Source organism: Protopterus annectens, chromosome 12.part0 (assembly GCF_019279795.1).
Source record: "Protopterus annectens isolate FY-2018-M chromosome 12.part0, PAN1.0, whole genome shotgun sequence".
In the NCBI taxonomy this organism is placed as follows: Eukaryota; Metazoa; Chordata; order Ceratodontiformes; family Protopteridae; genus Protopterus; species Protopterus annectens.
The window spans coordinates 1,002,501,369-1,002,528,739 of NC_056746.1; the positions used below are offsets into that span (position 1 = coordinate 1,002,501,369).

At 41.8% G+C, this 27,371-nt stretch overlaps 1 protein-coding gene across 1 annotated transcript in view; it reads right to left on the reverse strand.

The window, feature by feature from the left end:
- Positions 1-27,371, reverse strand: part of ATP9A (ATPase phospholipid transporting 9A (putative)) — a 2,147,009-nt gene that overhangs the window by 573,702 nt on the left and 1,545,936 nt on the right. Inside the window, exon 19 of the mRNA XM_044090027.1 lies at positions 22,590-22,688. Within this exon, the coding sequence (XP_043945962.1) occupies positions 22,590-22,688 (99 nt within the window). The remainder of the gene's footprint in view (positions 1-22,589; positions 22,689-27,371) is intronic.

Consider the following 27,371-nt stretch of genomic DNA (forward strand, 5'->3'; position numbering starts at 1 on the left):
GGCTCTGAATTGGAAGTGACTGGACCCCAGCCGAAAGCGGAGAAACCTTCTGGAGCGCCTGCGAATTTTTATGTGATAGTACGCATCCTGAAGATCTATTGAGCACATCCAGTTGTCCTTCTCTAGGAAGGGCAGAATTGACTGAAGTGTGACCATTCGGAATCTTGTCTTTCTCACAGACTTGTTGAGTCTGCTGAGATCCAATATTGGTCTCCAGTCTCCCGTCTTTTTGGGGACCAAAAAGAACCTTGAGTAGATTCCGGGCTCTGAATGGTCTGTTGTAAATGGCTGAATGGCTCTTTTTTGTAGAAGTTTGAATACTTCTAACTCTGCAATTTCCCTTAGACCGGGTGGTACATCTGGAAGGGAATTTGAGTGAGAAAAGGGCTTTCCTCGAAAGGAATTTTGTAACCCTCGGATATGATCGACTGTACCCATCTGTCTTGAGTGAGGGAATGCCAGGCTTCTGGGTACAGCGATAGTCTTCCCCCGACTGCCTCCAAGGATGGACAGTCGGGCAACATCTCAGGGATGCTGAAAGGGCTTGTCAGAGAGAGGCTCTCTGCTTCCCTGGTTTTGTGGACCCCCTCTGCCTCTAGAGCGGCGTCTGTTATTGTTACCCCCTCTGCCTCTAGGGGTAAACTGACCACGTGTATCCGTGTGACTCCTTGGGATTTGCGGAACCACATTTTGCCACCCTTCTGTCCTTTAGGGTAAGGTCTAGAAGGGGTGGAAAAATGGACCCCTACAGCAGAAAGAGTCTTGCCGTCCTGCTCACACCTGGTCAATGTTTCCTTCACTTGAGGGCCAAACAAAGCTGACCCATCAAAGGGAGAGTTTGTGAAGGACGCCTTAAAGGGATCTGCAAAATTACAGAGCCGCATCCAGGCTTGGCGTCTAAGAGCCACACCTGTACCTGCGGCCCTACTCGCTCCATCTGCTGCATATGATATCAGTCGCATGGAGGAGTTAGCAATAGAATTAAGGGTTCCTAGCTGCGAAGCAATTTTTTCTTGAGCCCCTGCAGCTGTGGGATCCTGTACTACTTCACCTAGCTCCTTAAGGATGTCCCTTTGGAGTCTGGTGAAGTGGCATAAGTAGTTCAGCGAGCGCATAGCAAAGGTCGCTGAAGAAAACATCCGCTTACCATACCTATCCATGGTCCTAGAGTCCTTATTAGGAGGATGGACAGGTACGGAAGGATCTGCAAGTTCCTTCTTAGTGGCAGCCGCCACCACCATGGCATCAGCAGGGACACCTTTCGTAAGGAATTGCTTGTCCGAAGGGGCAGTAATAAATTTAGAAGGCCTCCTAGGAACTGGCTCTACAGAGTCAGGAGCAGCCCACGCCTTTCGAGCAATAACCTGCATAAGGGGGTCGAAAGGCGGAGACACCCAGGAGGTGGAGGGCCGAGATCCAAACGCCTCCAGGTATACCGACTCATCCTCAGAGGGATTATTGGAGGGCCAGTTTCCCCTCTGTTTAAGGAGTTCTAGGATGTCTGAAAAGGAGACATCCTCAGAGGGGGATCTTGGGGATCCCTCCGACTCATCTAAGTCGGTATCTGAAGTGATAGACTCGGGGGAGTCTACGTGTTTCCTCTTACAAGTCCTCTTTCGTGGAGGATCCCCTGACTGATCAGGAGAATCCTCGGAAGAGGGGGTTCTTCCCAGTGGGGAAACTTGAGGCGGAGGATCTCTGGGTCTGGGAGCAAGAGAGATGGCAGAGATATCGTCAGGCACCGTGAGGAGGAGCTAAGGGAATAGACTGCTGACTGAGTCCAGTGGCCAGCACACTCTTCATCACCTCGGCTCCCTCCCAGGGAGGTCCGAGAGAACCCGTTCAAGAAACCGGAACTCCAGGGCCCACCGAAGGGAAGGCTCGAGGCAGATGTCGGAGCCGAGCTCACCAAGGCCGAGGCTCCAAGGGGAAGAGTGGGGTCGGACAAGGGTCTGATGCCACTCACCCCCTCGGAGGAGACCAGGGAAGCCCGACCACCGAATCCCTTTAAGGAAGGTCTCGAAGAGAAGATAAGAGTAGAGGCTGAGGGAGCAGAAGGGGGGGGGTATCTGTCCCTCAGCCATAGCAGAAACTATTCCCGAAGACTCCAGCTCCAAACTCTGAGGTAGAGTCGAAGGAGGAACTGCAAGGGGGTGTGGACTAATAGTCGTCTGTTGAGACGGACTATGTAGCATCTGGGCCAGTGCCTGTGATTTTAATAATCTACTGACCACCCTCTCTAAATCATGGTCAGAAAGCCTGGATGACCTAGATGATCGGGTCCGATGGCTCCGTTCCGAGAGGAGGGGTGAGGCCGGAGCCGAGAGTATCGGTTCCAAGGAAGGGGACCTGGACCTCTTCCTCGAAGGAACCATCGGAGCCGACGAACCCATGGATGCAGTCGGAGCCGAAGACTATTCGGCACCGACAGAAGGTCTCGATGCATCGGCTCCGGCCGGAGCCGATACAGACATAAAGGTAAGGGTGTCGGAGCCGGTCGGCGCCAACACCGAAGCCTGAGCCACATGGTGGTCGGAACCAATCGGAGCCGACACCGATGTGACCGAACCAGTATCGGCACCGATAGCCATCGGTGCTGAAGGTTTGTGCAAACCAGGATCGGCTCCAGCCGGAGCCGATCTCGACTCTGAAAGAGTCGGAACCGAGGCCGCAGGTTTAGACACAGAAGCCTGGGCCTTGGAAGACTTGGAAGTCTTACTCGGAGCCGACTTAGCCGGAGAGCCCTCCGGTTTAAGTAGGCCCCTTAAAATCAATTTGTTTCTCCTCTCCTGCAGGACTCTCTGGCTAAAGGAATGACAAATTGCACAGGAGTCCTGCAGGTGGAGAGGTCCCAGGCAGTATAGGCAAGAAGTGTGACCGTCTGTCAGAGACATCTTCTGACAGCACGAGTCACACTTCTTAAAGCCTGAGACCCTTTCCTTGGACATGGTTGCAAAAAACACACACACAACACAGTCCCAAGAAACAGTTATCCCCAAAAAAATCAGATAACTAACCTCTCACACACACACACACACACACACCCTAACAAGTGGGGGGATGGGAGGGGAGAAGGCCTGACTAAAAAGATTAAGGAGTGAGGGATTTTCTAGTCAGAAAGGGACTTAATTTAAACTAAAAACGTTAAATATAAAGTTTTAAAGTAAAAAAGGGGCAAAATAGCATTATTTTAAACACTTACCAGGAGCTGGCAAAAGGAGGACCTCATCAGCGAAGCGGCAAACGAGATCTGGGTACTTACCGCCTTGCATCATGGGATATGGGGCTGCCTCGAGCTGGTAAAAGTGACTCTCGAGCTTAGCAAAGTGCCGAGTTGGAGCCGAGGATCGGCTCTGAACCCATCAAGCAAGAATGAAGGCGAGATTGACAACTTAACATTACCTCCTTTACACACTGGGTTTTCACATAAACCCAAGATACTACAGCAGAATTACTTTTTTTTTTTTAAAAAATGTGATCATCTCGGTTTCTTCCATTAACGGCAAGCAACGTCAGTATTACTAAATCTGTTAAAGAGGTTGATCCAGTGAATCGCATTTTGTGTTGAGACATACAGTAAAACACTGAAAGGTCCCATTCAAGACTGATTCTGCTAGCATTGCAGTAACTTCTGCAGGATATTTTAACATGTTTCTGTTCAAGACACAAAGGTTTCTGTTCACAGAGCTGCATATTAGACACATTCTAGTTTTAGTATGCTTGTGCTACAGGGGGATCTTTAATTTTACACCACCCTGGATTTGCATTTACAGCTCTGAATTCCACCCAAATGTTGTAATTTACTGACTACATTGACCCTCACTTGAAGTAAAACAAGTACATTTATGAACAAGTTCACCAAAGCAGTGGATCTCCAAGGGAGACATCAACGTAGCCGTAAAGATAAACACCACTCCCTCCTCATCCCTCTTCTGGAGTTTCTTCAAACACTTCCTGCTGCTGGTGCTGGTTAGTACAAGTTATGGCATACAGTTCATAATACTTATTCACTTGTTCTATTGGTAAAAGCCATCAGTTGTAAGTACCCTACCCTACTGTGGTTACTTGTTCAAAGGAACTCAGAGTACCCACTCATGCTGCTTACGTAAGACTCGTATGCCATCTGATGTCAGACCAATGACAATGGCAGAAGTCCAACATTGGTCTATTCAAAGGAACATACAAGTAAGGATAAAATGAACAGAAGTTCCCTACATGCTGTGAGCTACTGTTTCAATGACCTCAGACATCTAATATTATGATTAGCGTACTCACAGCACTATACTTCAGTGATTGCACGCAGTTATAGGTTCCCCATTCAGTCTGACCACCAGACTGACCTCAACTGATCCAGCCTGATGGCAAACTGCTTAACCATAAAGGCTGAACTAAACATGGTACTGGACATCATTTTGTTTTATAAGGTCCAAGACTTATATTCCTTTCTTAACAGGACAGGAAGGGTACTCTGATTCTGCAAAGAAATGTCATAATTTAAAATTGCAAAGCTGCTTGTTTAAATTAAAAGATGTTACATCAACAAAAAAATTAATATGGTTTTACATTTAAGACATCTTTATGAAGTAGTAGTAATTGCAAAGAAGTAAAACCTATCTTTTTATTTTACGTTACTTTTTTGCACAGGTCTAATATATATATATATATATATATATATATATATATATATATATATATATATATATATATATATGGGATCCATACAGCTCCCCGACTGCACTTTCCACCGAAGCCTCACTTGGTGAACATACTTAACCGAAAGTGCTGTTCACCGAAGCAACACTTTCGGGTAAGTATGCTTGTTGTGCAGATCGTACTACTGTGCGGATAAGAGAAAATTCCTTTTTCCCCACTGTGGTGCGACCTCGGAGTGAGAATATTAATGGGGGGGCAGGGGGGCTTCCCCCTTGCATAGCAGTAGATTTAATGTTTTTTTTTTTTTGGCATACTTTAACGAAAGCGCTTTTTCGGTGAAAGAGCTTTTGTTAAAGTGTGTTCAGTAATTATGGATTTGGACTTTTGAGCTTTCGATCAAAAGTCCTAGGATCCATACATATATATATATATATATATATATATATATATGTATGTATGTATATACTTCATTACTGATGCAGCTACTGTGGCATTTGATTTAGTACTACAAATTTCTTCATATATTGTAGACATTTTATCTAGTGCTGCACTTAATAAATAACTGTCCCCCAGCCTCTGACACTTTGTTAGCTATCATATACGCTACTGCAAAGACCTCTGGTGTGAGTACAACCTTATCAATCTGTTATGTTACAGAGCTGAACTGGTTAAGTAATGTAGCAAAATGACTGCTGATCTCCTGTGTATGGGCTCAGATCCCATTGCATCTTTTATTGCTTGTGAAATAAATAAGACATGTTGGTGAGACATATGGGTATCTCACAGGATTTCCATGTTCTGGAAAAAGCTTCCAGTCCACGTGAAGCAGAGACCATCCCTAACCCTATTTAAGCATTCCCTTGAACAATGGATGGGAAAATCCAACCTGGGTCTGACCCCCATGTCTCTGATAAACACAGGCAGACAGTAATGTCCAAACTGACACACACACACACACACACACACACACGCACACACGCACACACGCACACACACACACGCACACACGCACACACACACACACACACACACACGCGCACGCACGCACACACCCTCTAGAAACTTCCATACATAAAAACAGAAGATAGCCCAAAACGCACTTGTTTATTGAAGCACTTTCAACTGATATTACCGGGCTTCTTCAGACATCTTAAAAGAAGGTCATATGACTTCTATAAATATGATTTCCTCATGTGACTATTTTAAATTTTAAAGATACAAATTTAAAATTAAATAAATACAATATATAACAAACCCTACCAACATTAACCCACAGCTGCATCATCTTATTCAACCCATCAGTGCATAAAATATACTTTAATTATTAAAAGAAAAATATTAAAAAAGTTGAATTAAGATAACTCCCTATTTAATACATCATGTGTTATAAATTATGATTTTTAAAACAGTTGAAATTGAAATAATCTCATTAAGGCCATGATAAACCGACGCACTAAGAAATATTTGCCACCACAATTGACGTTGCTCTAATAAAATATTCCAAGGGCCTTCTCCAGGGTTCAGTTTTACACGTTCTAACACAACAAACCTAAATTAATGGTTGGCACATTCATTTATATACTTAAATAATGCATTAGTTTTTAGTCAGTCTTTGAACTTCATAATTATGTTCATAAATGCGCTGCTTAAGTTTGCGCTCAGTTTTCCTAACATAAAAAGTACAGTTGTGTACACTTACCATAAATGTAGATGTTAGAGTGTATTCACTGTTGCAGTCATTACACTTGGGTTATCCTGCTGGCCTCAGTCGGCCTCCAAAATGACATCCATCACAGCTTTAGTGAGAGGTGCGTCTTGTATGACTACATTATCCGCCATGCTGCCAGATTTAAGGTCTTTAGTTGGCTGTGCAGGATCTGATTGTTTTGTTGGGATAGTAGATGAGGTATTTGAGGCAAGGTCCAAGCTGGGCATTGAGACAAGTTCCTTAGGATTGGATACCAGTACTGGCGGGGCCAGTCTAGGGCAATCAGCATCATCTTTGGCTTCTCTTGTCTGACCTTTAGGAGTTCCTTGGGAAGGAGAGGCAGTGGAGGAAAGGCATATACTGCTAAACTTTTCCAGCTGAAAGATACTGAGTCCACTTTCCTTGCTTGTCTGTGATAAGTCCTTGTGCAGAATCTTTTTAGTTGGTAGTTGTGAGGAGAGGCAAATAGATCTATATCCGGGCATCCCCATTTCCTTGTTATCATGCTGAAGACTTGTGGATCCAATTTCCACTCATAGGGTTCCATGAGGTTTCTGCTTAGTTCGTCTGCCAGAGTATTTATCTTTCCTGGCAGGAATTGTGCCTGCAGATGTACTTGATAAGTCAAATGCTGTGTCCCACAAAGTCATGGCTAGTCTGCAAAGGGGGTAAGAGTGAGTGCCTCCCTGCTTGTTTATATACCACATGACAGTGGTGTTGTTTGTCTATCAGTTGTTGTCCCGGATGAAGTAGGTCCTTGAAGGCTGTCAGGGCATTCTGAACAGCTAGCATCTCTTTTTGATTGATATGTAGATGCATTTGGTTTGCGGACCATGTGCCTTGAATACATCTTCCTGCCATGTGGGCCCCCAGGCATAATCTGATGCATCCGTTATTAATGTCTGCCTGGCTGGGGATAAAGTGAATGGCTGTCCCTTGTTCTGGTGACAGGCCTTTGCCCACCATCGAAACTCCTGTTGCAGGCAGGGAATGAGGGTAATTATTGTTTCCAGGCTGTGGCAATGTTGAGTCCAAACACTTTTTTAGGTACCACTGAAGTTTCCTCATATGCAGTCTCGCATATGGAATTAGTAGAATGCAGGATGTCATGAAGCCCAAAGCCTGCAGAATTGTTCTTGCAGATAACTGGGCCTTTGTTGCCAACAGATTGAAATAGGTAGTCAGTTGCCTTTGTTTGTCTGGCATGAGATAAGCCATCTGGGCAGTTGTATTTAAGCTTGCACCCAGGAATATTATCTCTTGAGAGGGTACTAGTTTTGATTTCGTTTTGTTGACTGTGTACCCTAGGCCTGTTAGAAATCTCTCTAAAAATGCCAGATGCTGTAGTAGAATGTCCTTGTTCTCTGCTTGAATGAGGCAGTCATCCAAGCAAGGATATATTTGTATTCTTCTTTGTCTGCAGAATGCAATTACTGGTGCCAGGGACTTTGTGAAGACCCTGGGCACAGTAGATAAGCCAAAGGGCAGTGCAGAGAATTGGTAGTGCATAAAGCCAGCTTTGAATACGAGGTGTCTTCTGCATGTTTATCTGATTGGGACATGCAGGTATGCCTCTTTTAGGTCTAAAGTCACAAGGCAAGCCTTCTTGCCCAGCAAGGGCAGAAGTTGCTGTAGAGTCAACATTTTGAATTTTGGTATATCCAGATATGTGTTTAGAATAGATAGGTCCAGTATTGGTCTCCAGGTCTTGTCCTTTCTTGGTACCAAGAACAGTCTTTAATAAAATCCTTGTCCCTGCTCTTGGCTCTGGTACTAGTTGAATGGCCCTCATGTCCATGAGGGATGAGACTTGCTTTTGTGCCTCTGCCCATTGATTTTTTGGCAGGTCTGGCCAACCGTTTGTCCTTGGCAGGGAATGGAAGTGAAACTTGTAGCCTTGTGACACTATGTTTAGGACCCATTTGTCCTGGGTTATGTGCCAATTTTGAGAAAAAAAGTGCTAGTTTTGGTGCAGGCAGGGGGGAGTCATTGGGACTGTTTCCTGTATGGCTGTGATTTGTCTTCTGCACTTTTGGAGGTAGAAGCACCCCATTGTTTAGACCTGTACGAACCTTGGGGCTGTGATCTGCCTCTCGGGTGTCTGTATCTGCCCCTTTGTGGTCTGTCTGACACTGGAAAGGACCAATTCTTCGTAGGCCAGTGTCTGCTAAATAATGGAGGCTACCTGTAAGAAATCTTTAACCATTTGCATAGATTTAGCTTTGTCCTCCATTTTCTTTAACACCTCTTCTGCTTTAACACCAAACAAGGTATCATGCTGTAATGGAGCATCTAATAATTTTGCTTTGACATGATCAGGCAGATTTTGTTCCTTTAACCAAGCATGCCTCCTGATGACAGAACCTGTAACAGCGGCCCTGCAGGAGGCCTCCAAAGAATCAAAACCACATTGCAAAGTATGCTTTCCAACTTGTTCAGCTGCATGCAATAAATCCTGTATTTCTTTGTTTTCTGCACATTCAGAATTTATCAACATTTTCTGTTTAAGCAGTGACATAATATATTGCTGATATTTGAGCATATGAAACTGGCAATTTAAATCCCTTATAGCCAAGGTAGCAGAAGTGTAAATCTTTTTCCCCATCTGTCCAATGCCCTAGAATCCCTGTCAGAGGGGGTATGGTTTTTTGCAGTGGAAGCCTTGACCCCTTTGGGACCCTGAGAGAGTTTCTGGGTCAGCAGCATGGTTTTTGAAAAGGAATTTATTTAAGAGTCAGGAACCCTGTAGTACCTGTCCGGCTTAACAGGAGCTGGAGGTAAGGAGTCAGGGGTCAGACTGGACTCTGAAAATACATCATCTACAATGTCTAACACAGGTGGAATAGCTAGGGGCCTGTGTTGTGGTAGTAAAAGGAAGTCTCTGAGCCTTTTCTTAGATTCTGAAAAATCTTGGCTCTCCCAGTGGAAATGCTCCCTCATGGTATGCAAGGTTTCCCCAAAAGAGTAATCCTCAGGAGGAAAGGCTGAAGGGATAGATTCTTCAGCATCAGAATCCTCATAGGGAAGAAGAGAGTATTCCTGATCAGAAGAGGAATCAGATGAAATGGAAACCTGATCTGAAGATTCATATTCTGTCTCTTGCCTAGGCCTTTTATCAGGTGGAGGGATGGGAACCCCTGATCAAAGTAATTAAGTCTTCGGCCATTTTCAGCATCTGTTTTGTGGGCATGGAGGCCTGTCCATGAGGCTGTTGTACTTGTTTCTTTGTCTTTAAAGGTGCTTTAGCCTTTGCCTTTGAAGCTGAAGTCGTTTTAATGTATAATTGAGTAGGTCTGAAAACACCCTCAGAAGCCGATGCCTGCTCAGCGGCTCCGGACCCATCTGAGGGAATAGTCTCCGAAGGTCCAATACCTTGAGCTTCCAGTGGCCTAGTCGACTCCACGTGGGAGTCGGTAGCGGCCTGCGGGTCTAAAGTAGCAGGCATCAGGGGCTGCGAAGGTGCCTTACTGAGAACCGGCAAACCAGCGACTGGCTTAGAAGAATTTTCGTCATCGATTTTGCACCTCGGATGCCTGTCCTTTTCTTTGAGTTTCTTGTGAATTCCGGTAGTCGGTTGGCTATCCAACGACATCGTATAATTAAATCTTCTGCCAAAATAGTGTAATGCAAAATCGTACCGACGCTTAATAGTGCATTGGTTAAATCTAGCACAAAACCGACAACTAGCAATGTCGTGGTCAAGGCCTAGGCAAGGAATATAGTAAGAATGAAAGTCCTTATGAGGTATTTGCTTCCCACAAGAAATACAATTATTACCTTTTTCTGACATCGGTCTGGAGGAAGAAAAAGGTTTCCCCAACGGGGTACTTAGCTTTTAATGAAGACTTCGGATCTGAAATTCGAGCAAGAAAATCTCAGGAGTCGGTCGACCGGCACTTGCGAACTGCTTATGCTTCGGGCACCGCGCGGCAAGAAAGATTGAAGAAAATGGCGTCGGCTGCATCTTTTATACCCCTGGCACACTGACGTCAGGGAAGAGGCGACAGCTGCCGATGCCGGACCTAGACTTTGGAATTCAGGCCGACTGAGGGTAGCCTGCCAGCAGGATAACCCAAGTGTAATGACTGCAACAGTGAAACATGAAGAACATCACCAGGCAAGCAATACGCTTTGCAGCATAAACCACACCTTTTGTATAACAACTTGAAATTACAACCCACTTTCCTCCTAGGATGATTTGATTACATTCAAAAATAAAATTGCACTGATTACACATACCATATTGCCCTTTTGTTTTTCAATGAAGGATGTTAAACTGTAACACTAATCTTTGAAGTTCCTATCCCTCCTATAAACCACTTTAGGACATGGCCCCAATTTGGCAATCACTTCTTTATCACCTGCTATAAGAGCCCAATTCTTCTGTAGAATATCCATTACATCATTGCTGTCAAGAGAAAAAGTGGTAATTAAAGCGTTTCCATCTATACTCTTACAGCCTAAGGGGGTATATTCTCATTACCAATACCTAATGGAGTTTTACCTCCCCTGACTTTTACAACAGATGATGAGGTAGGTGCATCATATATGTCCAAACATCTTAGGTCTTCCTCTCCTTGGCCCTCAAAGTAAATTATTTGAAAAATCAAGAGGACCTTGGCACCCTAGCCCACCAAATTCCTTAGAATCCACTTCATTACTACGTGGAGGCAATAATATCTATACATATTGCCCTTTCACCCCTTTATCTGTAACTTCAAACTTTAATGATTCTACCAGGGCACTAAGATATCCTTTATTGAGAAACATCTTATCTATAAAATCACATTCTCACTGAAAATCTTTAAAATCAGTGATTATGCTTGCTGCTAATACCACCTGGTCTTTTATAACTGCCTTTTTTTTTTTTTTTTACATGGGGGGGGGGGGGTGACATTCTTTCTAAAAATCCGGGATTTTAAGCAATTCTCTAACATTCCTAAACAATAAAACATCTAAATATGCAACAGCATCATAAGCAATTTGATAAGAATTGTAAAAATTCAGTGGCTCCATCAATATAATCAATAAATTATGAAATCCCATCCTCAGGGCCACTCCATGCAATAAATAAATTATTCGAGAAATGGACATATAATTTTATATAACAAAAATAAGGGCTGTTGAACAAGTAACGATGTTCCCAAATGGCCATCACAACATTGGAATACAAGGGCCCACAAGGGTAGCCCATGGCTACCCCTTTAAGTTGCTTAAAATAATGCCCTTCATAATAAATGAAGTTATGCAACACTAGTTCTAATAAATGTGCTAACATATTTATTCTATCTTACCCTATAGGCAACATAATCAGTAAAAAACATTCAGTAAACCACTCTATGCCAACTTTGTGTGGGATACATGTGAAAAGATCCTTGACGTCTCTAGTCAGAAATATACCATCCTGAAAGGTGCCCAACTGGTTACACTTGGACAAAGAAATCACAAGAGTCCCAGCATATATGATCAACACTGAACAAGTGATGTTTCAATTGAGAATCAATAAATTTTGCCATATAATAGGTCTTTGAATTTCTGCAACTAAAATAGGGTGCAAGGATGGGTCATGCAGATCCTTATAGATTTTTGGTACACCAAAGATAGTAGCCAGTCTTGGAGTACTGTTATCCATAAACTTAAATTCTGTTGGTGTAATTTTCCCTTGAGTCAACATACCTTGAAGAAAATAATCAGTCTTCTTATAGGAGATATTAATCTCATTGATAGAGGATTCCACATAGTGTCATCATATACAATTTGTAACATATGCTGACTGTAATCCACTTGATCCATAATTATCAAGCCCCCACCTTTGACAGGATGTGTGAACCTAAGACCACCCACAGCCTTAATATCATCCATAAGTTGTCACTGGCTTGATGTTTAATTAGGTACATAGTGTTGGGCAGGTTGTGATAGTAAATACCTTAAATCCATTTCACACACTTGTTCAAAGGTTTTAAAAATAGGCAATAAATCAGGATTGGCAATTTTAAGTAATTTTGAACCATGTCAGTTTGATGCATAGTTCCCCCAAACATAACGACTAAATTAAGTTTTCTTGTAAACAATTTCAAATCAATAATAACTTTAGTGATATCTACCCTCCTAGTAGTGACAAAGGTTAACCCCTTACTGAATAAATATGCACGTGCTCTGGTAATGTCAAAACTACTGTAGTTATATACACTGAAATCCCCTGTAGTGTTACAAACCACCACAAAGGAATTATCTTCATAAATTGGACCTACCAGTTCTGCCAGGGTCTCCTGTTGGCATAAGAAATGGCCCTCTGTTGTCGTCTCAGAGAGTGAGTCGACTCCATAGAACCACTGTTGGAATTTGCAGTCTTTTTGCATATTCTCTTGGACCATTGTTGAAAACACCAGTCTGGAAGCGGCTGTTGGTGATAAACTGATGGTTCTGTCAATGCCTGCTGTTCATGATGCCCCATGGCAGTTAAATCTTGACTCATCGCTGAGCTCTACTGACCTTCAGGCGGCCTAGGATAAGCTTTCCCATTTGTATAAGCCAGTCAGTCCCTTTCTAATTTGCGATGTTTATGTTTTTGAATAATAGTACACATCTTACCAATATCCAGAAATATATCATCATACGGAACTTTATATTGATAGAAACTGGTATCCTATTCCTATGTAATAACAGAGTCCATCTTTTAATCTCCACACACATTTACTCCATCTCTTTTGTGTTGTGTTTCATTAACAATTCGCAACCATGTCTATCGAACATTTCCAGTAGTTCACTATGTAAAGGGGGAGTGTTCGATAAGTCCTGTTGGATATTTCCATCATCGCAGACCTTTTGCTACTTGTCGGCATTTAATGCACTTTCTAAAGTAAAAGTTTTCCTGTTGCAATTTACGATATCAGGTCAACAATCCCTATATGCCTCCAAGGATACCTCACTTGACGATGTATTAACTGTAGAAAAGGACAAAATATGTCCTGGTTTAGCCACTGATCCAAATTTATAATCATAGAGCCCGTTTGAGTCACAAAAGCATTGGCAGTATCAATATGCAGTTCCCAAAGTTGCTCTTGCCCAGGTGGAATGGCATCAAGTGAAAAAATATTCTCGGAGCTATTAACGTGACCAGATGCAGGTTGGAAACTGTCTTGATTAAACATACCCCCCCCTTAATAAATGCCCATGATACATACAGACATAACTGGGTGGCACTACACTGCTAGGCTTATAAAATCCCTGATGGTCATTAGCCTAGTATATACTTATGAACATTTGATGGTCTTCGTATGTGAGTGTGTTGCTCTCTCCTCAACACCTCCTTCACTTTACAGCATCTCATGACAAACTACCATCACTAAGTTTGGGCAGTGTTGGTGGGGGAATACTCCTTTGCCTCACATTGTGACTGTACAGTCTGGTTCATACTTTTGTGCAGTACAAAATAAGAAAATGTAACACTACTGTGACATTCAATCACTTACAGTATGCTTCTAAGTGCTTTACTTTTCAATGCTTCAAAATGTTAACAGGTTGTAAGGTGAGTAGCTGTATGGCCATTTATTTTAAAGTGGATCCAAATAAAGAAGGGCTGCTCCCTAAGCAGTATCAGACTGCTTTTATGTTTATGAATGTCTTAAAATCGTAATACTTGCTGAATCAGCATGTTTCATGTCAGATTGCAGAGAGCTTTTTATTGACAGTGTGTGTGACAAAGTGCTTAATGCATTAAAACCTTTGCACTTGTTGAATAAGTGAAATTTATACTTGTATCTATACATGTTCAATCACTCCTATGCAGTTGTACTCACTGAGTATATTTTGGCTGATGCTGGGTAAGAGAGGTGCATACTTGGGCAGGATTTGCCACTGCATATCCCAGAGGTTATTATTCTCCTCAATGACCAATTAATTTCTTAAAAGCATCTACTGAAAACATGTAGTAACTATCAGTTTTAAAGTATAGGTTCATAGGTTGGTACTAGGCTAGCTGCCATTGTGGGCCATTTTAAGCCTAGCCAGTTTTCATTTTATGTGCTTGAAATAACCTATCCCATTTGGCTACAGACTGGCCTTAACTATCCCATGGTTGTTAACATCCAATTAATAAAATATATAGCTGATCTTATCACTAAAATCTCCCACACCTGCCCCTCTTCATTTCTAAGTGCGCCTAATAATGTTCCTTCACCTAGCCCTGACCCTCCTCACCTCCACTGTACAAAAGCGCCTTCCAAGAACCATCCTACTTTCTCTCTTCAACCAATACCTATGAACCTCAAAAAAAGACTACTCCACAAACTCAAACCCTGCTCCACCTCTACTGATAACCTCCCCCTTATACCTAAAATTAGCAGCAGACTCCATAGCATACCCAGGTAGCATCCTGATCAATCATTCAACATCTGAATCCACATTACCCAACACACAGAAAAAGATCCCTATCATCCCCATTCATAAAGGAGGTAACTCCACTGAAATGAAACTTTTGACCCATAGCCATACTTTCTCCCTTCTCCAAAACACTGGAAAAAATGTATTAATCTTCAACTCATGAGATACATAGCCATACTTTCTTCCCATCTCCAAAACACTGGAAAAATGTATTCATCTTCAACTCATGAGATACTTACAAAATAACAACCTACTTACAAGCGCACAGCATAGTTTTTATCCTGATCACAGCACATCAACAGCCCTCCTAGCCTTCATTGAATTGGTAAGCAAAGCCAGAGACACAGGTTGCTAAGTTACTGCTCTATTTCTTGACCTCTCAAAGGCCTTCGACAGCATGTCACACTCTACTCTTGAAAAGGCTCTCCAACTTAATTATCCCTCCTACACTAAAATGGTTCCACAATTATCTACATGAGTGAAAACAAGCAGTAAGATGGTCAAATGTTACCTCCCCTTTCTACTAAACCCCACCGGAGTCCCACAAGGATCCACCTTAGGGCCCCTTACTCTAATATTTTTGACAATGACTTGCATACTGCCTTTACTAGTGGAACATTCAAACAATATGCTGATGATTCCACAATAATATGTACCTCTCGCACACTACCCCAGCTTCTCTATGATACTCAACAAACTTTTTCTGTTGTTGAATCCTGGCTTACTGACTGCCAACTATTCTTAAACCCCAAAAAGGCAAGCTCCTCCTTTTTTCAGCTAAAAAACTGCACTACTGATCTAAACTACTTCAAAATTCTCTTCGCTGATAATAGCACTATTGAAATTGCTCACCATGACAAACTGCTAGGTGTTGTCATAGATGATCACTTACGGTTTGATCTGCATGTTCAACAAAACAAAGAAAACCTAACAGAAACTGGGCATGCTCTACAGACACAAACACAACATAAAGTCTTCAATCAAAATTACCCTCGCCAAAACTTTCATTCTACCCTCCCTACTCTATGGTGCACCTATACTTACCAACCTACACAGCTCCTTCAGAACCAAAATGGAACAGTGCTGTATTAAAGTGGCCAAGTTTGCTACTAACTCAAAAACTAGAACACATCACTGTATATCACTACAAAAACTAAACTGGCTAGAATTCCCCCACCACCTACTATACTCCCAACTACTAACACACTTCACAACATGGTCTACAAACCCCAAGCTTGTCCAGCTATAAACATCATCCAACCTTACAACCCTAACAGAACACTTAGACCTACAGATAAAGAGCTTCTCAGTATAACCAACCCCTCCAAGACAGCTGGACAAGGCCTATAAATACCACTATGCAGCAAAAGTCTGGAACTCACTCCCACTAACTGTGACAACTACTACTAACCTACTGCCTTCAAAACCACACTTAGATAACACTTGTTCAACTCTTTGCTGTGCTTCATGCACTGACCCAGGCTAATCTCCCTCTATCACCCTCTTTACTATACAACCTCTCTAGCTTTCCAACTATCCCTCCCTCCCTTTGATCTCTCCATCTTTCTCTACTCCATTACCTCTGTATAAAAAAATAAATTTGTAATATGTAATGCAATGTGATATGCAATATGTAACATGTAATGTGATATGTAATAAGTTATTTTTCTTTTAAATATGTTTATCTGTTTAATGTTACAACATTACAGCCTGCATTTGGAGTTTTTCTCCCTGAGCCTCCGCTGAAAATGTTCTTTCTGACCCAGACGAACTTTCCAGGTAAAAAAATGTCAAACAAATAACTAAATTATATATTACTTTTAATGTGAATAACTGAGATCATAACATAGATGAGTTGAGGGGATCCATGCATGAGACAAAGCACTTAGGAGCTGCATTTGTCCTTTAGTAGTACTGGAGGCAGTCCTAGGGTAAATTTGCTGTTTCACATCCACAGATCTAAGTTGTTGTTGAAAATGGACAGGATAAATTTTATTTTATGTGGATGGGGAGTCTGCTCCATAGCAACAGTAACCTCTGCAAAATATACCTGTCTCCCCAAACTGTTTTGTTGATGTTGCAGAAGAGGTTTAGATCCCTAGACTGAGTATTTCTGATGCCATTTGACTTGCTGATATGCAGTAAATACATCAGTAATGGATCAGAGGATGCCTTGTATGCCAGACACAAGTCACCACTTAACAGTCTGTAGGATACCAAATAAAGTGACAAGGCTTTGAGTCACACTATTTAGGACATGTTATTTAGGCCTTGTATCCTTTTAGTAAAGTGCCTCTGCGAGTGTTCCAGTTGCTGTATATGTGTCTGGACAGATGCAAGCCAAAGGGGGAATCATACTTACTGACTGGCCTAATAAGGACCGAGTTAAGGGGGACAATGAAATCTCTAGATTTAGACACATTCCTTTGTTTATAAGCTGTGCAATATAGAAGGACTTTCTTACAACAACAGACACATGTTGGTCAATAGTTAGGTCACTTTCCACACAAGTTCCCAAATCCTGAACAACTGTGTCAATTCTTAGGGGCATATTGTCAATGTCATAGTTTGCTGGGATAGAAGATTTCCCAAAGGATACAATAATTGCATTTTTTGGAATGTAGTTTCATACCATGATTTTGATACCAGTTATTTATTTGGGGCAAGCCTTCCTGAAGGATGGTTAAACCATTTGGGGATCCAATGACTGCTCCTAGCTCGTAGTTATCCGCAAACTTGTAGTTATCCGCAAACTTGGTTAGCCAGAGTCCTTTTGTATTGGCTTTTACTTCAGAAAAATAGCTGTCAAACAGGACAGGTCACAGCACAGAACCTTGGTGGAACTCCACTGACGACTGGTCTCTTACAGGAGATAACTTCCCCTGTTTTGATTACCTGCATGACTGTGTCCTATCTTCTGTGAGCCAGCTGGCAATCCAGCGGGTGACATAAGGGTATATTCCCAGTTTGTTTAGCTTTACTACTATGCCTGAGTAAGGAATTGTCTCCAAAGCTTTTGCCAGGTTTAGGTATGTGGTGTGTATTATTTTGCCTTCATCCATTGCTTTGGTGATTTTTTCAAATAATCCACCCGGTTGAGTATGCATGACCTGCCCTTGATGAATCCAAACTGAGATGGGTCTAGAGTTTTGTGGTTCCCTATGTCCTGATTGATTAATTCAGTGATAAGTCTTTCCATGGCTTTGCATTTGACACTGGTCAGACTTATGGGTCTGTAATTGTACGGGTATGGGACATTAGTGATTGTTTTGTAAAGAGGAGTATGGCTCCTTAGGTTCTGGTGCTGTTGTACAGGGATACAGGTTCAGAGTTAACAAACCAGTTTCTGACTCTTTTTAAATCTGTTTTACAAAGATGTTTCCCATGGTGTAATCTTAATCTAAATCACATACTTCTAACTGATACTTGGCATTCCAGGATCATATTCTTACAGGATTTATTACAAATGAGCTCAGGCTGATCAGTAGTAGTGAGAAGCAGTACTATGTGCACGGCCTAATAGAATAGCACAGAGAGTTAATGCTATCAGCTGCAATCAGGATTCATTCTACTGTCCTGGGTTTGATTCCCTCAATCTAGGCTAGCAAAATATGACAGTGAGTAATTCAACTTACCATTATAGTGCTCTTGGGTTCTATATCATACATCGCCTTGTCTGGAGAACATTTACTTATAGGCCTGCAGCAGCTAACTACAGTAAAAGAAGGATTGTGGATCTGCATTGAAGGATTTAGGGTTTCACAATGGGGGATCAGGGATCACAGAGGGGAGGATTAGGAAGCTGTGTGAAAGGACTGGAATACCAGTGAAAGAAAAAAAGATGTCACTGAACATTACAATGCTACCATCCTCAAAGCATATGGAGTTGCCCATATGATCCTCCACTGTCTGAATCTGTGCCAAGGAGGTAACTGCCCCACAGTATACAGCACTTATATACCAATTATAAAATCCTGCAGCCTGTTCTATATCCAACACACTTGCCATCTGATGCAGTTAAAAAAGTTATGAATGTTTCTCACAGAGAGAAATGAAGAATGTCAAAGTCTGCCTTATAGCCAAAACTACAGCAACTCTTTCACCGATTGTATCAAATTACATTCTTAGAGGAGAACTATGATTAATATGCAAAGCATTGAAGGGCCCACTTACTAGCTAAACCCACCATTATGTGAACACAAAAGAACTTAAGTCAGAGATTCCCATATATATGAGGTAAGCTCCTCTTCTCATCTGATCTCAGCTCATGAGTCCATACCTTCAAGAAGGAACTGGATGACTACACAGACTTCCTTAAGTTGCATCAATGGATCCACGGCATCAAGCTCTTTGATGACCAATAGGATTTGAGTCTCTTCATCAAACCAATGAACACATCACTGATGGATTATTATTTAGCAATGACAGTCTGCTGGTCAAGATGAATAGAGCCATGCATGACAACAGAGGCCTAATTACAGGAATCAAACTGTTTGGTGGTTTGATAAGAAAACAATCATGCAACATATGGAATGCTGTCACTTCTAGTAACAATTGTGAACAAAACCACACAGATCACCACACTGAGTAACAAAGTGGCAAACTTTTTAATACACTTAAAACACACAAAATAAACACAACCAATAAAAAGCGTAGAACTGGGACAACCGCTTTCAGGAAATATCCCTTCAGATCCATCCATTCAAATTTAGTCTTCCACTAAAAAGAAGACTACCATCCAATCAAAATCAATGGAGGGGCCTATGACCCTTGACAATTGGCTTGATTGGTACTATACCATTCAAACTGGGAGGTTTGTCAGCCTGTTGATTAGCTATCCAATAAGATTAAATCACCTCAGTCCTATTCACCAAATCTCCACCTCTCATACCTTCTTTGTGTATCTGTAGCACAAAAAAGTATTATCCTTGTAATGCTTAATATGCTGGGCGAAAGCATTATGCTTACAGTCTAGTCTAATGTCACTTTGATGTTGTAAAATAGTCCTTAAGTGACCTATTTGTTTTCCCCACATAAAAGGATAAAGATTTTACACTTTACAAGATATACAACATTCTTAGTCAGGCAGTCTGCAAGTAAATTATGATATGTCCTGTTCATGACTGGATGTTTGAACTGGTTCTCACTGCTGATATACTTACATGCTTTATAGCACCCACAAGAATATGTACCTATACTAGAAGATGTAGTAATGCGTCCTTTAGAAGAAGTGTCCTTGCATAAAAGCCTTTTCAAATTCAAATTATTTCTAAAAGCAAAATAGGGAGCATCACCTACAACCTCCTTAATACTTTGATCTGTTAAAAGAATCTTCCAATTGTCCTTAACAATGTTACATATCCTATTAATATCACCACTATACTTTAATGTAACTTTCAGGTGATCGCGTTTATCTGTGCGTGTATCTGATCCAGATATTCACACTTCTTGGTGGATTTTGCTTTTAGAAATAATTTAAATTTGAAAAGGGTGTTATGCAAGGATACGTCTTCTAAAGGATGCATTACCACATTTTCTAGGATTGGTACTTTTTCTTGTGGATGGTGTAAAGCCTGTAAGCATATCAGCAGTGAAAACCAGTTCAAACATCCAATCACGAACAGGACATATCATCCTAATTTACATGCAGACTGCCTCACTAAGAGCGTTGTATATCATGTGAAGTGTAAAAAATGTGGAGAAAAAAAATAGTTTGCATAAAGACCATATTATACAGCATCAAAGTGACATCAGACTAGACTCTACACACATAATGCTTTGGCCCAGCATATTAAGCACTACAAAGATCATGCTTTTTTGTTTATTGTGCTACAGATACAGGAAGAAGATATGAGAGGTGGAGATTTGGTGAATAGGACTGAGGTGATTTAATCTTATTGGATAGCTAATCTATAGGCTGACAAACCTCCCAGTTTGAATGGTATAGTACCAATCAAGCTGATTCTGAAGGGTCATAGGTCCCTCCATTGATTTTGATTGGATGGTAGTCTTCTTTTTAGTGGAAGATTACATTTGAATGGATGGATGTGATGAAGGGATGTTTCCTGAAAGTGCTTATCCCAAGTTCTGTACTATTTATTGGTTTTATTTATTTTTATGTGCTTTAAGTATATTAAAAAGTCTGACATTTTATGTTACACAGCGTGGTGATCTGTGTGGTTTTGTTCGCAATTGTTATTCTTTATGCTACAAAGGATCTTTAGTTTTCTCCGTTTAATTTTTGCTGTTACCTTAGTTCTAGTAACAATGTAGAGGAGAAAAACCACAGACACAGTAGTAAGTCAGTTCAGTTTTTGACTCAGCTGTGGTAGATACTATATATGCGATAAAGTAATGTAATTCCATTCAAACAGTGCATACTGAAAATGAAAAGCGGTCAGTATTGTATATTCATTATAAAAATCTCTATATAAAGAAAAGCATTCTTAGTCCACTGAGGGAAAGGAGAAAAAAAAACACTTCCACAGGTGTCTTTTTATTTATTTATTTTTTTAGATGCTCTTATTGCTGAAGTGACCCTTTTTATTTTTGCCAGACATATCCTAACACTTTCCATGATGCCACCCACCTTGGAACATGCAAAACCCTCCTCAAACCTCTCTGTTCTACTTAGAGGGGATGGATTACTGTCAGCTGCATAACTGTGGGAGGATGGCTGTGAAGGGACCTGAAAGTGCAAGTGACAGAGGGAAAGGAGTAGCATCAGAGAATACCATGCCTGCTCCCCAAAAGTATGTTGACTGCATGCGGTAGAGGAAGGAAGGAGTAAAGGAATAAGCAACTCGTATACCAGCATGCTACAGCAAAGTCTACCTACGGATCTAAAATGCTGGTTATTTTAGGTTCAGTAAATTTCTCCTATAGCAAGGTTTCACAGAAACCAATTAAAAACAGCAACATAAACCTAAGCAACAAAATAAGCTATTCTTAGACGACAGGTATTTTGACATCTGGCAGTGTATCAATTACCACGGCCTGGGGTGGGGAAACAGAAAGCAAAATTAAACAAAATCCTTGAATGCTGTTTTCCTGCACCTGCTGTTTTAGGAACACTGCTCAGTGTTGTCAAACAATAAAGACTCGCCATCATTTGGCAGTACCATGTCTTAGTGCAAAGCTCCCTGCCTCATACCTCTAGGTCTGTCTAATTCTGATGCTGCCTCTAAGCAGTCTTGTAAGTTCATCATGCGTATGTGGACTGGCTACACTAAGTGATCTATGTATGTTGTATTTAATATTGCCCTTGGGTCTGGGCTCATTACTGAAAAGGGTCCAAGAGGGACAGGCTCATTTGCCCTGGTAACTAATAAAATAAAGAAAAAGAAAGAATCTTTACAGATAATGGTGCCACAGTAATGAGAACACACAATGACAATTAAATAATCCGAAAAGACCGGAGCCAAATAAAATACATCAGAGCTCATTAGTGGAGGAAACCCCGTTAAAAATAAAGGGATAAATCTAAGGAAGTAATCAACAGTAATAGCGCTGTACAATTTTTTGTTGTGCCAAGATAATACAGTTGCTGGGCTTGCACATTTTATGACAACTTCAGTAAAGGCAATGCTGTCAATATGTAAATCCTATGACAGGAAGTGGTTAATATGCAAAATACCATCAAGAACTGACCTTACGGAACTTATAATCTGTTAAGTTCGGCATGCAACATATTGTCTCTCCACATATATACACACACAATAAATTAAAAACAAACACCACAAACACACTATTCACTTCAAAGTGATAAGAATCTCAAAATTTAGTATATTTTTAGCAAGAAGAACTCAACATAAACACACTTGCAAAAGCAGTGGGTCACACTTACAGGTCTAAAGATATGAATATCTTGGGTTCTTGTCACAAGGTGAGCATTTTTCGCAGTACAAGTTGCAGTTTCAAGTTTGTCTCCAGTCAGCATCCATACCTGTGATGAAAGTTTATTTAAGAAGATTTTAAAATTACAAATTACATTCAAAGCTTATATAAAGAATACTTTTTAGTCCACATTAGATGCTGTATTCCATACGACTGTTATAGAAATCTTACATTTTAAGAAATATACAAACTTTGTATTTACAAGGTTAAGTTACTGAACACTGAACCAGCTTTAACAGGATGCTAGACAGTTCTCTACTGCATTGCTGGAATTTTCTGTCCTGCACATGGCCTGAAGGGAACTGCATTATTATTTATTTTGAGCAATAATTGTTGCAGACTTTAAGGATGTACAGCTGTGTTAAGAGCTTATATCACCAGATATTCAAGTAGATCACTGTTGTAGTAGCCTTTACTGCTGGGGCATCAGCCACAGAAGGCCCAGTATCTGGTGCAACCTCCACAGGTAGAGGTCAGTGTCCTTGTTCCTGCAGACCAGGCAGACATTGACCCCTTAAGGATATCAGGATGTCCCTTGAATACAGCTGACATCTATCCATGCCATTTTATAGCTTTTTTGCCCATGAAAACTAGACAGTATCCACTTGCTACATTCTAAGCAAGGTCCTAAACTACTTGGATTAATGACTTAAAAGAAATAGGGCTCCCCGTGGCTATCCAGGCATATGTAGGCACAGTATTTGAGTTAGGGAAGGAGGTAAGGGTAAAGTGCACAGGGATAGGGTACACCATCCCAGTCCAGGATACCAAAGAAGATATTAGAGAGTGAAGGAGGATACTGGTACTGCAACAATGATCCACTTGAACATCTCCTATTACTGTTATGTAAACTCTTACACACTTGTTCCATGTTCTTCATACATATCAGTCTTGCAGTAGTCCTTACTACTGAAACAATTCTCAGAGTTTAGGAGGCTAGGGAGGTGGACAGATTGGTAGGACTAGGCTGCAAAAAGTCCTGCAGAATGGCAAGGTCTAGTCTAGAACTCCCTGGAAATAATGCATACTTACAATCACGTAGCTACTTCTACTACAGAATAGATTATGCACTCACCCTACAGTGGCTGCTGTATTCCTAATGCTTTGGGCTCTCATAGTCCCTTACAACTTCTTTCTGTGATGAGAACAAGAACAAAATACTGTGAGCCAGCCACTTAGATACTGCTTGGAAACGTGTTTTACATCCTTCCTGGGTTGAGGACCTGGCTTACTCCAACCTATGCCAGGGACCCATGCCAATGGTTGGAGGGGGTGTATGTGCCCCTACTGGCCAGTGTGTGCCCACCATAAAGGCCATCAGCCCTGGGCCAATAAGCTACTGGTGTCCAGTTACCCAGCCTAGGTTACCTGGGATAGCTCTGTTGAGCGAAAGTTGAACCTAACACTGATCAACCTGCCAAACATGAACTAAGAATTGCTACACTGAATGCAGGTTCACTGACAGGATGCAGCTTGAAAGTGGATGACATGATAGCACAGAGGAAGCTGGACATCCTATGTATCCAAGAGAGAAGATGGAAGGACACTACAGCAAAGCCACTTGGCTTGGGATCCAGAGTCTACTACTTAGGAGAACAGGCTAGAAACTGTGTCAGAATTGTGCTAGGAGACAGTCTTCAGTAAGCAGTGAGGGACGGACCCGGCTAAGAAGGAAAAATGGTTGGCTAACAAAGAAGCTAAGAAAAGAGTAGCAAAGAATATAGCATCAAAGACGATCTACCAGCTTCTGAAAAGTGACTCAGTAGATGGCACAAAGAAATTGAATCAGGTTGCAAGGCAAGAAAGATAAAGATAGTCAGATACTCTTCATAAGGGATGCCAGCAACAACCTGCTCACCAGTCTACAGGACATCAAAGGTAGATGGAAGGAGTATTTACAGTAGTTTCTGAATGAAGAAAAACCCACAGAAGCTGTACTGCCCCAGAAACAGCCTACAATGAGAGAAGAAGAGGAGCCCACCCTAAAAGAAGTAAGAACAGCACTAAGGAAAATGAAGACAGGAAAAGCAACAGGGTCAAATGAGGTCACAGCAGATATGATAAAAATGATGGGTAAAGACAGGGGAGAAATGGCTCCTGAGGGTACTCATAGTAGCATGGAGAGAAAGGCATATCCCAGATGATTGCAGAAAAAGCATACTTGTGCCAGTGTACAAGAACAAAGGGGACACCCACAAATGTGGGCTGTACAGCGGTATCAAACTCCTATAAATTTGCTTGAAAGTTTCTAGACAGGGTGATTGATAAATGGATATGCAGAGTAGTAGAAAGTAAGATGGGAGATGAGCAGTTCGGATTCAGATCAGGATGCAGCACAACTGACCCGATGTTTGCAGTGAGACGGATAGTTGAGAAGAAGATAGAGATGAGGAAAAAGAGTTCAAATGGACATTCTTAGACTTGGAAAAAGCATATAACGAGGTCCCACAAAAGCTGATTTGGGGCAGGATTGTGGTGGCTTAAAGTACCAGAAACACTGGTAGAATTAGTGCAGGCTATGTACAAGGACCTGATGACTCAAGTACAGTGTTCAGTCTCACAGAGGGGTTTTCAGTGGGAGTAGACGTACATCATGGTTTAGCTCTGAGCCCACTGCTGTTCATACTGGTGATAGTCTACATTAGCAAACAGGTCAGAGGGGACAGATCAACAAAGTTGCTCTAGGCAGATGATGTGGCAGTGCAGGCAAACTGAGCAAGAACTTCAGCAAAGGATCGGGGAATGGAATGCAGAACTGAAGGCACATGGGATGAAACTAAGCATATATAAGATAGTGGTAATAGCAGCAAATTGGGGAAATCAGAAGAAACTGAGAATTGAGACAGAAGGAAAGATAGTGGAACAGGTTAACAACTTCAAGTACCTGGGAGGGGTGGTTGAGGAGAAGGGAAGTCTGAATGAAGAGGTCAAAGCTAAAATCAGATGGGATGCAGCCAACTGGCACAGAATGTCAGGTGTAGTGTATGACAGACGAATGGCAAAGAAACTGAAAATTGGTGCAACCAGTACTACCCTATGGTAAAGAAACCTGGGCAGTAAAGGCAAAGCAGATGAGGAAGCGAAAGGTGATGGAAATGAAGTGCCTGAGATGATTGGTACGATGCACACTGTGGGACAAAGAAAAAAGAACATAAGAGCAGAAGCCAAAGTGGCTCCGATTGCAGAAAAGATTAGAGAGAGCAGATTACAGCGATTTTGGCACATATGCAGAAAAGCAGAAGCCAATCTGGTGAAGAAAGTTTGACACAGACAGGAAGAAGGTAAGAGAAAAGGAGGGTGTCCAGCAAAGAGGTGGATGGATTGTGTAAAACATGATCTGTGACAATCAGGCATGACTGTCAAAGAAGGCAAGAGTATAGCATTGAATCGAGAGAGATGGCAACAGTTAACACGACACCCCAACCCCATGTAGAAAAATAGGAAAGGGGAGGGGTGACAATGATAATGATGAGTCCATGAAAGAGTTCAAATGGAATGAAATATAAATTGACTTATGGTCATTTTTGACGGAGATATCACCAGGAAAGTCATGGCCAACTGGAATAAAGTGGTAAGAATGGATTCCATTATGTTTTTTTTTAATGTGCCACACTAAAGGAGTATTGTCTGCCATCTGCAAAAATCTTTTCTTCCAGAAGGGCTTGAAAGTTCTGAGTGTCCATCATTTCCTTTACATTTATCTGCTTCCTTCTTTGAGCTGAATTCCATACCCCAAGCACTTTACAAGTCTTGACTGTGATCCAGATATCTCAGGTTCACTGAGCAGCCAAAGACAGCTGGAACAGGCTACATGCCCACAGAGTGGCGCACAGCAACAGTTACTCCACTACACAAAGATGGAGCCACAATGGACCCCGCGAACTATCGCCCTATAAGCCTGACTAGCTTGGTCTGCAAAGCTATGGAGCGCATCATCATGGATCTCATTAACAGAGACAATGGAAACCTTCAAATACTGGAACCTACCCAGTTCGGCTTTGTTAAGGGCAGATCATGCCTCCTAAACCTGGTGGACTTCTTTGCGACAGTTACCAAGGCTATAGATGAGGAAACGGTGGTCCACACAGTCTACTACAATTTGCAAAGGCCTTTGACACCATTCCCCACTCAGGTATTATAGACAAGCTCACCAGCCTGAACATAAACCCCTTCATCACAAGATGGGTTGCCAACTGGCTCACGGACAGAACCCACATGGTATGAGTTGCAGGAGCTAGGTATGACTCTAAACCTGTTACAAGTGGCGTTCCCCAGGGCTCAGTCCCAGGACCCCTCTTGTTCGGCATATACTTCTCAGAGGTACAGGCAAGCACAGGAGGACTATGGCTGACCAAGTTTGCAGACTACTGCAAACTAGGGGCTACAATTGACTCTCCGGAGGACACAGACATCCTCCAAAAGGGTCTCACTAAGACAGCTACCTGGTGTCAAAACCATGGCCTCAAGCTAAATGTCAAAAAGTGCACAGTCATCCCCTTTGGAAAAAACAAAGTATCCACAAACTACCACATAGGTGGTAGCCCCCTAAATACGGAAGACGTAATAAGGGATCTAGGGACCCAAGTAGATAGTAACCTCTCCTTTGATAATTACATTGCCAAAGTGGTTAGAAAATCCTTATATGTGGCCCACCTAATCACAAAAGGGTTTGCATCCAGATTGAAAGAGGTCATTGGGCCCCTCTAAGCATCACTCATCAGACCCATCATAG